Source organism: Mus pahari, chromosome 13 (assembly GCF_900095145.1).
Source record: "Mus pahari chromosome 13, PAHARI_EIJ_v1.1, whole genome shotgun sequence".
NCBI lineage: Eukaryota > Metazoa > Chordata > Mammalia > Rodentia > Muridae > Mus > Mus pahari.
In genome coordinates, this window is record NC_034602.1 from 67,549,527 (window position 1) to 67,565,217 (window position 15,691).

A 15,691-nucleotide genomic window follows, 5' to 3' on the forward strand; every position below is an offset into this window, starting at 1 on the left:
GAGGTGAAAAACCCTCTCCCTTATATAGGAAATGTTCTCCGCCTAGGACGTGTAGCTCCCCGGTTGGCTGCTCACTATTGGCCCAGATCACACCACGGGACAAGCAGGGCGCAAGGGATGATGGAAATTTACCTGGCACATGCGCAGACCACTTGTTTACCAGTTAGAACACCGGATGCCAGCGCCACCTTGCCATGGCAATTGTGAGGGCGGCTCCCCACACCCGTGGAGTGACAAAGCCTCCCTCTGGTTTGAGTGTGAATGTTGGCAGTGTACAGAAACACTAGCCACTGCAGCTTCCTCCTCCAGGGCTCCTGCAGCCTGAGACTAGCTTTCTACACAGACAGGTCAGCCCCTCCCCCTGTGCTGTACATAATAATAAAAGCCCACGGAAGTTCAGGTTGTGTTGTCCTGTGTTACTGCTTTTACTCCGTCTATGCCAATGCAGCCTACCGGGTAACTGCTCTTCTATGTGTGTCTGTTTTCTATTCCTGGTTTCTTGGACTGAACCAAAGGATGAGATGGGTCCTCTGGAAGTGCGGTTATAGACAGTTGTGAGCTACCATGTGGGTGGAGGGAACCAAACCTGGATCCTCTGAAAGAGCAGTGAGCACTCTTAACAGCTGAGCCATCTCTAGAGCTGCTCGCTTGGAGTATTCCTCGGCTTATGGTACTATTTTGGGAGGCTGTGGAACCTGGAAAGGGAAAGCCTTGTTGGTAGACGTAGGTTACGAGGAACAAGCCTTTGAACTCCTGGTTCTGGTACTCTATGACCTTCCTGGTCCTCCTGTCTGCTGTCTGTGGTCATGACCTGGATTGAAATGTCTGGGACCAGGAGTAAAAAGTCTTTCCTTCTTTTGGTAACAGTGACTGTGAAAGTGATTAACAGCATGTTGTTAGCAGTTTAGATCCTTGGGCGGCTATATGGAAGGGAGCCACTATATTCTGGGGGATTAGGATATTTAGTTCATTCAATTATTGGGCTGCTTTGTCAACTATCAACTACAAATAAAAGAAATGAAACCTGGTCTCCATGAAAATCTGAAGGAAGTAGGCCTCCTCTTATGTATACTTGGTCACAGATACATGGACACTAAGAAAGAAAGATTTTAATTTATAAATAATTTTTACATAAGCATAGTCCCAAATAGTTCAAAAACGACTTTTTTTTTTTTAAAAGATTTATTTATTATATGTAAGTACCCTGTAGCTGTCTTCAGACACTCCAGAGGAGGGTGTCAGATCTTATTACGGATGGTTATGAGCCACCATGTGGTTGCTGGGATTTGAACTCCTGACCTTCGGAAGAGCAGTCCGGTGCTCTTACCCACTGAGCCATCTCACCAGCCCCAACTTTTTTTTTTTTTTTTTTTGGTTTTTCGAGACAGGGTTTCTCTGTGTAGCCCTGGCTGTCCTGGAACTCACTTTGTAGACCAGGCTGGCCTCGAACTCAGAAATCCGCCTGCCTCTGCCTCCCGAGTGCTGGGATTAAAGGCGTGCGCCACCATGCCCGGCTGAAAACTTGACTTTTAAAGATCTTTAAAAGTCAAGTTTTCAGCCGGGCATCTACAGTGGCACACGCCTTTAATCCCAGCACATGGGGGGTGGGGTGGGGGTGTGGGGGTGGGGGTGGGGGAGGGGGCATAGGCAGGTGGATTTCTGAGTTTGAGGCCAGCCTGGTCTACAAAGTGAGTTCCAGGACAGCCAGGGCTATACAGAGAAACCCTGTTTCAAAAGAATAAATTACTAGTCAGGGAGTGGTAGCATATCCCTTTAATCCCAGTATTCAGGGGGCATGTGAGTTCTAGACCAGCCTGGTCTACAGAGGGAGTTCCAGGACACAGGATGAATCAAAACCAAAGCCAAGTAACAACAACAACAACAACAACAACAGAGTACAACAAGAACAACAACTGGGTACAGTACCTGCAGAGGAGAACTTGATATCAGCAACTGCTTCAAATCTTCCACCTCCCATTAAGGTAATGTCTTCAGCAACAAGAGGGGGAAACTGGGCCATTCGTTCTTTCCCACCCATTGGAACCTTTCAATAGAAGGAAAGAGATTTGGAATTTCAAATCAAACTCCCTGTAACTCGGGTTGGGCATGGCGGCTCACACTTTGATCCCAGTATTCAGGAGGCAGAGGGAAGTGACTCTCTGAGTTCAAGGCCAGTCTGGTCTACACAGTGGAGCACTAGACCAGTCAGAACTATACAGTGAGACTTCATCTTAAAACAAAACTAAAGAAACCTTAAAACCCATCAACTGTGGCTGGAGACAGTGGTCAAAGCCATAATCCTACATTTGGGAGGCTAGGGGAAGGAGATTATCATGAGTTTGAGGCTAGCCTGGTCTACAGAGTGAGTTCTAGGACAGTCAGGGCTACACAGAGAACCCTGTCTCAAAAACAAAACAAAACAAAAAACAGTCTCATGACGACTAGCAGGAGGGCTCAGCAGGTAAAGGTGCTTGCACAGCAAAACAAAACAAAACAAAACAAAACAAAACAAAACAAAACACCTCTGGCTTGAACTTTGGAACCAGCAAAAAGGCTGAGAGAAATGATATCACAAAGTTGTCCTCTGACCTCCACATGAAGGCTGTGACATGGATTTGAGTATGAACTTGTTCATTCTCTCTTTTGTGTACACACACACACACACACACACACAGTGAAAAGCAAATGAGGCAGGCGGGCAGGTGGGCAAGGAGGCAGGCAGGCAGGCAGGCAGGGAGGCAGGCAGGCATGTTGGTCTTTCATCACTCAGGAGGCAGAGATCTTTAAGTTTCAGGTCAGCTGGGCTCTGTAGCAAATTCCAGGACACCCAGGACTATACAGTGAAAGTGACTCAAAAGCAAAAGAACAATCAACATGATACACTTATACGTAATACACAGAGGAGTAGAAAATGTGCCCAAAGCCACACAGCTTTGTTAAGTTGTGCTGTGGGGAGACAGCCAAACTCTGGCTGGTTGGTTTTAGTGTCTTACCTAGCTGAACTACCGGGTGCATTTCTACCATCCCTGCATTTGAGACGTGGAGGAAGGAGGTCAGCCTTGTGTTGTTACATGAGAGGCTGCTTTAAAGATCAAAACAAAAATTGTCTGTGTACCATATGGGTGCAATGTACAAGGAAGCCAGAAGCGGACCTCAGATCCCAGGAACTGGAGTTATTAGCCACCATGTGGGTGCTGGGAATTGAACTCATGTCCTCTGAAGTGGAGCTAGTATTCTTAACTGCTGAGCCATCTCTCCAGCCCAAACAAAGCTTCTTAATATACAGTGTGCACTGTTTAATGGTGAGTAGGGCCAGTCCTGCAGATGATCTGGAAACACCCCAGACAACAGGGATCGGTGACTTAAAGTAGGATGTAAGGGCTAAAGAGGGCTATAGCAATGGGAAATGAGGAGCCAGGAGTAAGCTGGACTTAGATGAGAATAATCAAACCATATTGCAAACGAGGAGGTAGGAGAGGAGGAAACAGGGACAACTGTGAAATGAGTTCCTGGGATGAGGAGTGATGTGGGAAAGCTTTCCTGCTCACACCAGTGCTTCTCTATCTCCACTGACAGTGTAGTTTGTTCTTCATTGTGAATGGTGCACACGTCTGCTGCAAGATGGCTTAGCATTCCTCAACTGTGACAAAAAACTCTACCTTCTTTTTGTTCTGAAAGTCAAAATGTGGGCGAGGCTGGCCTCGAACTCATAGGGATCCATCTGCTTCAGCTTCCAAATGCTGGGATTAAGGTGTGTGCTATGACTCCTGGGACTTCTTTCCCCAGCTTGTCCAATATACTTTTCTGCAGTAATGCGGCTATCAGGTACTTGAAGCGGGCTTTGTGACTAAGGAACCACATTTTAACTTTCCTGTAATTCTGACTAGAGCACTACATGTGGCCAGTGGCCGCCATACTGGACACTGCACTGTCAAGAAAAATACACTGCTGTAGATTTTGTTGGCTCAGACCAAATACCCCTTTTCATGTAGAGATCATTCTTGCTTTATAATTAGAATGCTTCAAGAATAAGGTGAGACAAGAGTTAGCTGATATAAACTGATGGTTCTCTCCAACACAGGCTTTATCAGCAGGGGTATGGAACCATCCCAGGGCACAACTTCTATAACTATGGAGCCATTAAGTTGGATTGCTTACCAGTAGTAACTCATGACCTGCATGTTTCTCATATAAAGCATCTGCCTTGTCCAAGGAAGTAATATGAACAGGAAGGAAGTTGGAAGCCACAACTGTAAACCAGGCTGATTGATTTCCCTTAAAAAAGGAAGAAAGCAGTTATTTTACAGAACAGACATCTTGGAAAACCTGCACATTGTAGTGTATAATTTTAAAAAGAGAAATAAAAGCTGTGTATTTGGTACATACCTCTGACCTAGCAAGGGAGATAGAGGCAGAAGATTAGGAGTTCAAAGACAACTCAGCTACATCACTGAGTTTAAGACCAGCTTGGGGTACAAGAGACTCTACCTCAAAACGACAAAAAAGGGCAAAACAGAAATCAAATCAAGCTCTCTTTCAACTGTAAGCACTTTTATTAGTGTCTTAAAAGAAGGCATAATACAGAAATAATCTATTTTAATAATTCCTGTAAGAATGTAAAGCTCAGTCCTTTGCAGACTTGATATAGAAACAAAACAGATAGGCATTGTGGTAAATCTATAGGAGGCTGAGGCAGGAGGATGTTGAATTCAAGACCAACTCGGGCAATATATGGAGATCCTGTCATAAAGAACAAAGAAACAGAATTGGAGAGATGGCTTAGCGGTTAAGAACACTGGCTACTTTTCTAGAGGTCCTGAGTTCAATTCCCAGCAACCACATAGTGGCTCAAAACCATCTGTAATGGGATCTGATGCTCTTTTGTGCCATGCAGATATATACATGCAAATACAGCACTCATACACAGTAAGTAAATAATACTCAAAGACAAACAAAGAACAACCTCCAAAGAGACAGGCGACCCTCGTGATGGGTTAAGCACATGCCTCTCATCACAAGCCCACCACAATGGTCGCACTTATTGACGGAGAGCCCTGGGGTTGCCTGTCAAACCCACCCCTGCCAAGGAACAGGAAAAAGGCTGAGGGAAAGGATAAATCATCAGACCTCCCCCCTAAAAAAAAGTGCAAACCAAAGGAAAGAGGGGAGCAAAGGGCAAACAGGCTGGGGTGGTTGACCTTCTAACTGCGGCTCTACCTAGAGGAAACATTAAAAACCAGAGTCTGGCCTCTGAGGACTAAGAGAAAGAAGTCAAGTACAGCTAGCCAAGCATTGTCTGCCAGTGGTCCCCTCCCTTCTTGTACAATTCAAAACAGTCTTTTTTATCAACTGCCCTGTAGCTGGGTGGTTTTTAAAATAGCTTCTGAAGCACTTTTAAAAGAGCAGTGTGTGTGTGTGTGTGTGTGTGTGTGTGTGTGTGTGTGTGCATGGTGGTTGGCTCATCCCATTTTTAAAAGTGTGAATGATTATTTTAGGAGGTGAAATCATCTTCTGGTTGTTGGAGAGGCTGTGACTGTCTCAGCTGTCAGCGTAACACCGAGGGGGCCAGTTTAATGTCCTACAATAAAAAGCATACTAGATGGGAATTTGGAGTCTCAGTCATGCCTTTCTGTCTGGAATATTTTCAGTTACATCTGGTATCATGTTTCTAGAACTGTTTCCCATAAACCACACTGTGGTTCTTGCCCTGCCAGGACTGTAAAGTCTTTGGTCATGGCAGTCCATTTTCCTAACAATTGTGATAATGGGCTGTGAAAGATGGAAACTCTGAGTGTGTACTGTTTATGGCATACAGCTATGAGTCAGGCGAAGTGAAGGTTCTGAGTGTTTGACTGTTATGTTAGGTCGGAAGGCAAACTTGCCAAGTTTGAGGCTGGAGCATCACTGGAATAACTGTCCAAAGAAAAGCACAGTGCATGGCTCTCCAGGGTTTTGGTATGTCAACACAATATATAACTTAACACGTTAAGAACTTAAATGTCTGTATTGATCCTCAACCAATAAAATCTCAGTTGTGGAAAAAACAAAACCAAAAACAAACCCAAAAACCAAACCAACCAAAGGGAACCAAACCAAACAAAACCAAACAACCCCCCCATCAACCAAACAGTTTTATATCTAATATATCTAGTATTAAGAACAAATAGTTTTATATCTAATATATCTAGTATTAAGAACAAGTAATTTTATATCTATCTAGTATTAAGAACACTGAGGAAGGGCAGAAGGCACGGCTCAGCTGTAAAGAGCACTGACTGCTCTGGCAGAGGACATGAGTTTGGATCCCAGCATCCACATGAGGGAGGCTGCCTGTAGCTCCATGTGATCTAATATCCTATGGCCTCCACGGGCTCCTGTACACAGATGGTCCACAGAAACTCACATAGGCACAGACATACACATAAAATAAGTAAATTAATCTAAAATAAATAAATAAATAAAAAGACAAAACCCCCAAAACCAAAACCAAAAACCCACCCAAAACCCAAAACCACCAACAAGGAAATGCCCGCTCTGACTGTAACTCTGTAGTTGGGTTTAAAATATTAACACCATGACTGTAATAACACATACAAGCCTTCTATGTATAAAAGGCTTGTATGTGTTATTACAACATAGTGTGAGTACAAAAGTCAAGAAACACTCTTTAGCAGTGGTCTGTAAGTTGCAAATAAAATGATTTATTTTCCTTTTTTCTACCCACTTTGGACAAAAATGGAGAACAATTCCCGAAGATCCCCAAAATAAGCTGCATAATGAAATAAGCAAAATACAGTGTATTAGTGTGTACAAAGGGGTAGATTATGTTGGCCCTAAACAGTATCTTAAATGCCAAGCTAAAGTGCCACTTGGTATGGCACATACCATTTTTTTTTTCTTAAATGTGTAAACTGTGGCTGTCTTCAGACGCACCAGAAGAGGGCATCGGATCCCACTACAGATGGTTGTGAGCCACCATGTGGTTGCTGGGAATTGAACTCAGGACCTCTGGAAGAGCAGTCAGTGCTCTTTACTGCTGAGAGATCTCTCCACCTCCTGTCACATACCTTTAATCCCAGCACTCAGAAGATACACCCTGAGGCCAGCCTGGTCTACAAAGTGGATTCCAGGACAGCCAGGGCTACACAGAGAAACTATGTCCCCAAAAATCAAAAACCAAAAGCCAAACCAACCCCCCCCCCAAAAAAAAACAAAACCAAAAAAACCCAAAAAAGAGGCCTCCTCACCCCCACCCCAAAGAAAACCCATAAGTTATATCCCATTAATGATAGTTTTTTTTTTTTTTTAATTTATTTATTTATTATATGTAAGTACACTGTAGCTGTCTTCGGACACACCAGAAGAGGGCATCAGATCTCATTACGGGTGGTTGTGTGTGAGCCACCATGTGGTTGCTGGGATTTGAACTCTGGACCTTCGGAAGAGCAGTCAGTGCTCTTACCCACTGAGCCATCTCTCTAGCCCTAATGATAGTTTTTTTTTTTTTTTCGAGACAGGGTTTCTCTGTATAGCTCTGGCTGTCCTGGTACTCACTTGGTAGACCAGGCTGGCCTCGAACTCAGAAATCCGCCTGCCTCTGCCTCCCGAGTGCTGGGATTAAAGGCCTGCGCCACCAGGCCCGGCTCCTAATGATAGTTTTTAATTGTTTTGTTTTTGTTTTTTTGTTTTTGGTTTTTCCAGACAGGGTTTCTCTGTATAGCTCTGGCTGTCCTGGAACTCACTCTGTAGACCGGGCTGGCCTCGAACTCAGAAATCCGCCTGCCTCTGCCTCCCTTGTGCTGGGATTAAAGGCATGAGCCACAGCTGCCTGGCTTGTTTTGTTTTTAAAAAGGGTCTCATTGTCTAGATCAGGCTGGCCTCAGCCTCACTAAGATCTGCACCTCTGTCTTTGGAGTGCTGGGATTAAAGGTGGGTACTTACCTAAGCCCCACCTTTAAAAATAAAAATACTTTTAGATTTTAATTTTTAAAATTATGTGTATATATGTGTGTCTGTGTGGGGCTACGTTCATACGAATGCAGGTGCCCACTGACTCCTGAATAGGTGGATCCCAGGAGCTTAGAGCTGTGGTGGTGGGGAGCTTCTCAATGCGGGTGCTGGAACTATGTTTCTCTGATCGAGGAGCAAGTGCTCTTAACTGTTGAGCCAGCTTCTTTGGTACCAACAGTATTTTTCTCTTTTTACTATAAAATTTTACATACATACAAAACAAAACAAGCAACAAAAGCCTTAGTTATATCAATATTTTGCCAATCTTTTCATGTATCTGCTTTCTTTCCTAAATACATTCTATTCTAATACTTGTTCATTAAGCATAGATTTTCTTACCTGTAGGAAATCTATTCGGGCTATGCCACCCAAAAATAGAACCATTCCTGGCTTGAGGACAAAGGTTCTTGGGATAATAGAATGTGTGGGCAAAACAACATCGATTTCTTTTTCTGTTAGAAGATTTAAAATCTGTAAAGTAAATGACAAGATTTATTTAGAAGACATATATTGTGATTTACTTACAAAATTAAGTACTGAAAAATGTTCAGACTTTACAGTAAACCAAATTTGTTCATTAGCTACACATAAAATTTATATATTATCTCTAAATTAACTTTTATTCTACTCATTTCACAGCTGAGTTTTAAACAGTAGCAAAATAACTTCATAGGTATATAAAACTTTCCTATGATAGCAATACCTCCCAAATGTCAAAATTAGTATGTACCCCAAAATACATAAAGCATGGACATGTATGCTCAAGGATCTGGGAAACTGTAGCTTCCAGCTTTACATGTAGACAGTGAATCTTAAGTCCTAAGGATTAAGCATGGAAGTATCAAATGCAAAATGGTCCATATCTCCAAATCCCAGCTCTGGGAGGCTGAGGCAGGAGGACTGCCACAAGTTCTAGGCTAACCTGGACTATGTAGTATTTTCAAAGACCCTGTATCAAACATCAAAAATGTCCCTCTTCTTCAAACTAAAGCAAAAAGCACAAGGGTTACCCTACATTAGGAACTAGTCCAGAACTCGAAGATCCTCTCTTTCTCTTGAAAAATAGTCAGAAAATCAATGTCAGACATTTTAGCTTGTTAGCCAAGAATGTTTTTTTCCTTTTGGTTTTTCGAGACAGGGTTTCTCTGTGTAGCCCTGGCTGTCCTGGAATTCATTCTGTAGACCAGGCTGGCCTCGAACTCAGAAATCCGCCTGCCTCTGCCTCTTAAGTGCTGGGATTAAAGGCGTGCGCCACCACTGCCTGGCAGGACCAAAGTTTTTAAAGAGACTGGAGAAAAACAAAAACGAAAACTAGGGATTACCAGGTTCTGCTAAGATTTAAGGAAAATAAAATTCACTTAAAAATGAAATTACAGGGCTGGAGAGATGGCTCAGTGGTTAAGAGCACTGACTGCTCTTCTAGAGGTCCTGAGTTCAATTCCCAGCACCCACATGGTGGCTCACAACCACCTGTAATGGAATCCAATGCCCTCTTCTGGTGTGTCTGAAGATAGCTACAGTGTACTCATATACATGCAATAAATAAATATATCTTTAAAAAAAATAAGAAATTACAGTAGCTAGGCTATGGAACCAACCTTGGTATCTATCAACAGAGGAATGCATATGGAAGATGACTTTTATTTATTTATTTATTTTTGGTTTTTTGAGACAGGGTTTCTCTGTATAGCCTTGGCTATCCTGGAACTCACTCTGTAGACCAGACTGGCCTCGAACTCAGAAACCCGCCTGCCTCTGCCTTCCAAGTGCTGGGATTAAAGGTGTGTGCCATCACGCCCGGCTGGAAGATGACTTTTATATCCACAGGAAGTTTGAGTAATGAATTAAGCTGTCTTTTTGTAGGAAAATAGATGCAACTGGAATATTAAGCAAAGTGTGTGCACCACCATGCCTACCTAAATACTGGCTGAATTTAATCAGACAAAAGCTAAGTCACCATGAGACATTGTGATCTGAGTGAAAGGATGTTTGTGGAATTAACCCTACTCAAAAAATTCCGTCACTTAGGCCACTTAGAATTTAAAGTATTTCAAGGTTTGCCAGAGAACATACATCCATCCTAAGTGCGCTCCACACAGCTTTGAAGAACAATGGGTACATGTTACTGGGAGACTTTCAGTGCAAAGCATAGAGCAGGCAAACAATAGCTGACTACCCTGGGAGTTCACACAAACTCGCCCCAATGAGTTGTCCTGACTTCAGTTCAAACTCTCCGACATCTGATTGACATGTCCTCAAGCACAGGCCGGGAGGCTGGATCACAATATTCCTAATTCCTAGCCTTGAAATACAGGAACTTAACCCTGACTCCCGAAGGTAGCAACCCCAGTGTTAACACTGTAGTTTGCCTACAGCCATGCCAATAGAGTGAATACAGAACTTGACAGCATATACATTCATCCTTGAACTGTTTTCATGAAGAAACCAGAATCGAGTTTTAAAAATGGAAGCACAACTCTTTGCTTGTTTCCTGCCAGTTAAGAAATTACTTCTAAAATTAAAAATAAAATAAAACAAATACATACACAGCTTTCTTTTGTAATTCCAGGGGTGTCATAAAACCAGTGGGCATCTTTCACGTCCTCTGGGGTCAGTTCTATTTGCTTGGTGCTTTTGCGCACAGACACAACAGGTTCATTTCCCATGTCAAAGGCCAGGGAGTCGGCATCAAACTCAAAGGGAACTTCGTCCTGTTCTGTGGAGTACAAGAATGTTCTTCCAACTCTTCCTACAACAGATTAAACAGACGTTATCAGACACTCCTTTAATGCTTTGATTTTGGGTCATAAGAAAGAAAAATTACATGCATTAGTGCTTTGCCTGAATGTATGTCTGGAAGAGGGTGTCGTATCTTGGAGGTACAGACAGCTGTGAGCTGCCATGGGGGTGCTGGGAATTGAACCTGGGTCCCCTAGAAGAGCTTTTAGTGCTCCAAATACTGAGCCATCATCCCTCCAGCCCTAAGAAAAATTTTTGAAATGGGTTCTCTATACATAGTTCAAGACGGTATTAAACTTGTGATTTTTCTCTCCTCAGTTTCTACAGTGATAGGAAACAGATCATACATATATGTATATAAACATATACATGTATGCATTTATCTTGGTTGTTGTTTGTATTCTGGAAAAGATCTACTAGACTTGCCTCAAAATCATTATGGAATTGAGTTTTTTCTTTTTTTTTTTTTTATCTCCTCAGTGTTGTGTTCATAGGTGTGCACCTGACATCCCTGAAGACCTACCTCTGCTGAGAAAGGGTCTCACTGCTCTGGCTACCCTGCAGTTCTCTATGTAGAAGAGCTGGCCTTGACATCATTGAGGAAAGGTGTACACCACACCACTAGGCTGGGCTCTGAAGACATCTTTTTTTTTTTCCCGAGACAGGGTTTCTCTGTGTAGCCCTGCCTGTCCTGGAACTCACTTTGTAGACCAGGCTGGCCTCGAACTCAGAAATCCTCCTGCCTCTGCCTCCCGAGTGCTGGGATTAAAGGCGTGCGCCACCACGCCCGGCTCTCTGAAGACATCTTTAAGTCACTCTAACTACGATTATGACTATGAGACTGTGGCTATGACGATACTTTTGTCTTCTTTTTAGAAGATAATGTGGGTCATTCTCTCCACAGTCAGTCCTGTTTTAGGCTGTGTATATTTTCAGTCAGGTGTTAAAAATCCCTTTTTCTTTTTCATTAATGAAATGATGATACCAAAAAGATGGAGAACTTCGTCAAAGACCTTTACTGCCTTTGTTAGTTTGGGTTTCCAAACAATAGTAACCTTTCCTACAAAAAGCCTACATTCCAGAACAGGAAAGGAAGCCTCTTCCTGGATAAATGGCTAGCCCCAGTGGCCACACTGCACAGCTCTAAACAATTTGACAGAGGAAGAATGCAGACCTACTATGTAGAGAAAGGATGCGGACCTACTATGTAGAGGAAGGATGCGGACCTACTATGTAGAGGAAGAATGCAGACCTACTATGTAGAGAAAGGATGCGGACCTACTATGTAGAGGAAGAATGCAGACCTACTNAAGGATGCGGACCTACTATGTAGAGGAAGAATGCAGACCTACTATGTAGAGAAAGGATGCGGACCTACTATGTAGAGGAAGAATGCAGACCTACTATGTAGAGAAAGGATGCGGACCTACTATGTAGAGAAAGGATGTGGACGGACCTACTATGTAGAGGAAGGATGCGGACCTACTATGTAGAGAAAGGATGTGGACCTACTATGTAGAGAAAGGATGCGAACCTACTATGTAGAGAAAGGATGCAGACCTACTATGTAGAGAAAGGATGCGGACCTACTATGTCGAGAAAGGATGCGGACCTACTATGTAGCCGTGCTTTTTCAGTTGATTGAGCTGACTTTGTTCTTCCTCACTAAGATCTTCTTCAGCTTTGGCCGCATCTTCTTGAAGCCTTCTTTGTCTTTTGAACATTCTGTAAGGAGTCGGGTTGCAAATAGGAAACTTCAGGAGGTTTAATGTGGTACCTGAAATACCAAGAGTATGTTTTTCAAAAAGTGTGAGAAGAAACCCAAACATTTCTGATTTATTTCCTTTAACCTTCATGACAACTGCTATGTAATTATTCCATACCCTTTACAAATGAGAAAACAGGCCTGGTGGTTCACAGGCTCAGAATTTGGATACAAAATTTGCAAGTCCATTTTACCCCTGCTTTCCTATTTATCTTCTATATCAGTGGTGCTCAGCCTTTCTAATGCTGTGACCATTATATAACATGGTTCCTCATGTTGTGATAACCCCCAACCACAAAATTATCCTTCATTGCTACTTCATAACTGTAATTTTGCTACTGTTATCAGTTGTAAATAACTGTGCTTTCCTGATGGTCTTGGGCAATCCCTGTGAGAGGGTTGTTTGACTCCCAAAGACATCATGACTGCGCACTGCTGTAGTACATCCAAGGTAGTTTGGCCAGAGACAGCTTTAAGTACTCAGTGCCAAAGGGTAGCTAAGGGTGTAACTCTGGTTTCAAGGAAACACATCTAATTCCTAAGACTGTGGCTCTCCAAGTATGCATGTTCCCCCCTCCTTCCTCAGCTTCTTCCTTCAGACATGCTCTTGCATGGCAGCCTCAGGCTCTGCCTCCCTAGAGCCCTGATGACAGATGGTGTCACCATGCCAAGCTGTTAGTTTCTCAGAAAACTGGCCTTTCTTCTTGAGATATCGCCACACACCATACTGCATCAGCTCTTTTGTATATGTTACAGTCCAAGAATAAGTCAATTCAGGGGGTGAATGAAGAGTAAGATTGGAGGGTAATGGGTCTTAGAGTAAAGAGAAAACCGTTTGTTTATGGATCTACCCCATGGTAACCTCCAACTATGTAGCTGAGAATGGCTTTGACCTCCTCCTGATCCTCCTGCCTCCACCTCCCTAGTGCTGGGGATACAGGAGTTTGCCACCACACATCCTTTATGGATGCTGCAGACTAACTCAGGTTTCATGCATGCTAGGCAAGCACTGTAGCCCCAGTCCCTCTAGAAACATCTCTATTAGAAAACCAAACATGCATCAAACTTCCAAACATTAACCTGTCACAAGAGGTATGTCCAAAGAGAGGAAAGACATTTTAAAGGGACTGGCTCCAGGCAGCTCAAGGTGGACATTTAAGGGTAAGATGTACTGGGTGCCTGGGTCAAATCTAACTTCTCAGCAATGGGGCCTCACCTGGCCAGGGAGAGATGGTGGCCCGGTCGATGGCTTCGGAGCCCTTGGCGGTGCAGTAATCAGACTCCAGGAGTGTATTAAAGAGAGTGGACTTGCCAGCATTCGTGGTGCCCACCAGGTAGACATCGCCACGGTAGCGCCAGGAGCGCTGAAGGGCAGAGATCATTTCTTCAACTCCATAGCCCGTCTTGGCGCTGATCAGTCGCACGTCCTTGACCACCGTATGGGACCTGGAAGATGGATTCTGATTCTTTATCTCCTCCAGTGGCTCATCCCCGGCAGGGTACTGTGGTCCTTGATGACCAGGGGCCACCACGAGCCCGGCGCGGATGCAGTCGTCCCACAGCCGCTTCCGCAGCCGCTGCAAGTAGCCGGGAGCGTCCTGGGGTAGCAGGTCCACTTTGTTCCCTAGCACGATGAGTTGCTTGGGGCCCACCAGCTTGGGCAAGTCGGGCAGCAGGGCGTCCGGCAGGTCAAGAAGATCCACCATATAGAGCACCAGAGCGGGCCCTGGACGCCGCAGCGCGGCGCTCACAAGCTCCAGGTACTGATCGCGGCTTACCTGCAGGCGCAGGGCACGGCGGTGGTGCACCAGCAGCCAGCAGCGTTGGCACACGGTCCGCGCCGGGCCGCCTTCTGTCCGGACAGCGTCGCGGAACTTCTCCTCCGGCAGGTAGCCGGGCAGGCCGAGATGCTGGCAGTGAAGCTCGGCTCCGCAGCCCGAGCAGTAGATGCCGCTGGGCGGCACCGAGGCGTCTGGAAGCTCCTGGACCGGCAGCGTCCGGAGGCCGGCCTGCAGCTTCTGCTGAAGCCGCTCCTCCCGCCTCTGCAACCTCTGTCGTTCTTTCTCCTCGTGCAGCTGCTGCAACTCCCGCAGCTCCCGCAACTCCCGCACTTGTTCCTCCGGGGTCCGCTCCGGGACGTACTCCGGGAACAAAAAGCGCTCCTCCGTGTCGGGGCCTTCTTCATAGTCCTCGGTCGCCGTGGAGCTCGGGGGAACCCGGCGGCCCAGGGATGATGCACGCTGGCAGATGGGGACCTTACACTTCCCCTCCAGGAGCCACCGTGCCGGGCCGTAGCACGCGGCGGCCGGCGCGGGGCCCCGCCGGAGCCCGCAGAGCAGCCGGCAACCCAGGCGCGCGGGCAGCATGTGGACAGCGCGGGGAGGGCGGGGCCTCGCGCGATCGCGCACGCGCCCGAGAAGCTCCTCCCCCCAGGGACTCGACGCCAGGGAACTGTCCAACGGCGCGGTCGATCCCGGCTCTCTCGCGATGACAGCTCTGAGACCCGAGAGTTCAGGCAGACGTGCAAAGGCACGGACCCGAGAGAGCTGGGGGAGCGGAAGGTCCTCAGTGCTCAGCCCGCACCCGGAGCCATTCCTTTCATAAATCTTCGCACAAATCAAAAAACGCAGCAAGAAAATTTCATTCGCGGAATCCAACTTCTGGCTAAGGAGCTGTCTGAGCTCAGCGGCAGCCAGCGAGCCATCACTCGCGCACGCGTCGTTCGAGCCCAGCCGGACCCTTTGCCCGTCGTCTGCGCAGGCGCAGGCCTCACACCCCGCCCCCGCGCGGAGACGCCGAGGATTCTGGGAACGCCGGAGACGGACATTACTTGGTCTCGCAGGCTTGAGTTTGCCGCGGCGCTTTTCCCGTCTCCAGCTTTGCGGTTCCGAGTTAAGAGCGCCAGAAACCTTTGGCCAAGATGTATGACGCCGACGAGGGTAGGTGACCGCGTGAGACACGCCTCGTGCTAGCCCCTTAGGCGGGACGGCGGGGGACCTGCATCTGGGATCTGCGCATCCCGTCCGTGGCGCGCGCCCGGCAGCCTGGTTCCTACGCTGTAGCCCGGGAACGACTTGGGCTTTGCTGGCGGTGCAGGCTCGGGGAAGCCTAGGGTTCACGTTCCTGGGTCGGCTTGACTGCTCCCTCCACGCCACCCGTTAAATCCACCTTCCAGAA

The 15,691-nt window shown here is 45.9% G+C and overlaps 2 protein-coding genes across 2 annotated transcripts in view; one reads left to right on the forward strand and one right to left on the reverse strand.

Moving 5' to 3' along the window:
• Positions 1 to 991: 991 nt before the first annotated feature.
• On the reverse strand, positions 992 to 15,242 carry Noa1 (nitric oxide associated 1). The gene is made up of 7 exons (XM_029545019.1): positions 13,731 to 15,242; positions 12,362 to 12,526; positions 10,557 to 10,759; positions 8,350 to 8,481; positions 4,159 to 4,275; positions 1,927 to 2,044; positions 992 to 1,002 (listed from the first exon to the last, which is right to left on the reverse strand). Exons 1-7 carry the CDS (start codon positions 14,878 to 14,880, stop codon positions 992 to 994), a joined length of 1,896 nt encoding a protein of 631 aa, XP_029400879.1. The 5' UTR covers positions 14,881 to 15,242.
• The window catches only part of Polr2b (RNA polymerase II subunit B), a 40,359-nt gene continuing 39,677 nt past the window's right edge, over positions 15,010 to 15,691 (forward strand). Inside the window, exon 1 of the mRNA XM_021210229.2 lies at positions 15,010 to 15,453. Coding sequence (XP_021065888.1) covers positions 15,435 to 15,453 — 19 coding nt within the window. The 5' untranslated portion in view covers positions 15,010 to 15,434. The remainder of the gene's footprint in view (positions 15,454 to 15,691) is intronic.

What these genes read in the sequence shown, in the direction of transcription:
- Noa1 (XM_029545019.1), bottom strand. Translation starts at nt 14,880, where the DNA reads ATGCTGCCCGCGCGCCTGGGTTGCCGGCTGCTCTGCGGGCTCCGGCGG. An exon ending in AAAGCACGGCTACATAGTAG is followed by an intron (nt 10,760 to 12,361) that starts GTCCGCATCCTT and finishes AATCTGTTGTAG; the next exon opens with GAAGAGTTGGAAGAACATTC. An exon ending in CAGGTCATGAGTTACTACTG is followed by an intron (nt 2,045 to 4,158) that starts GTAAGCAATCCA and finishes TTCTATTGAAAG; the next exon opens with GTTCCAATGGGTGGGAAAGA.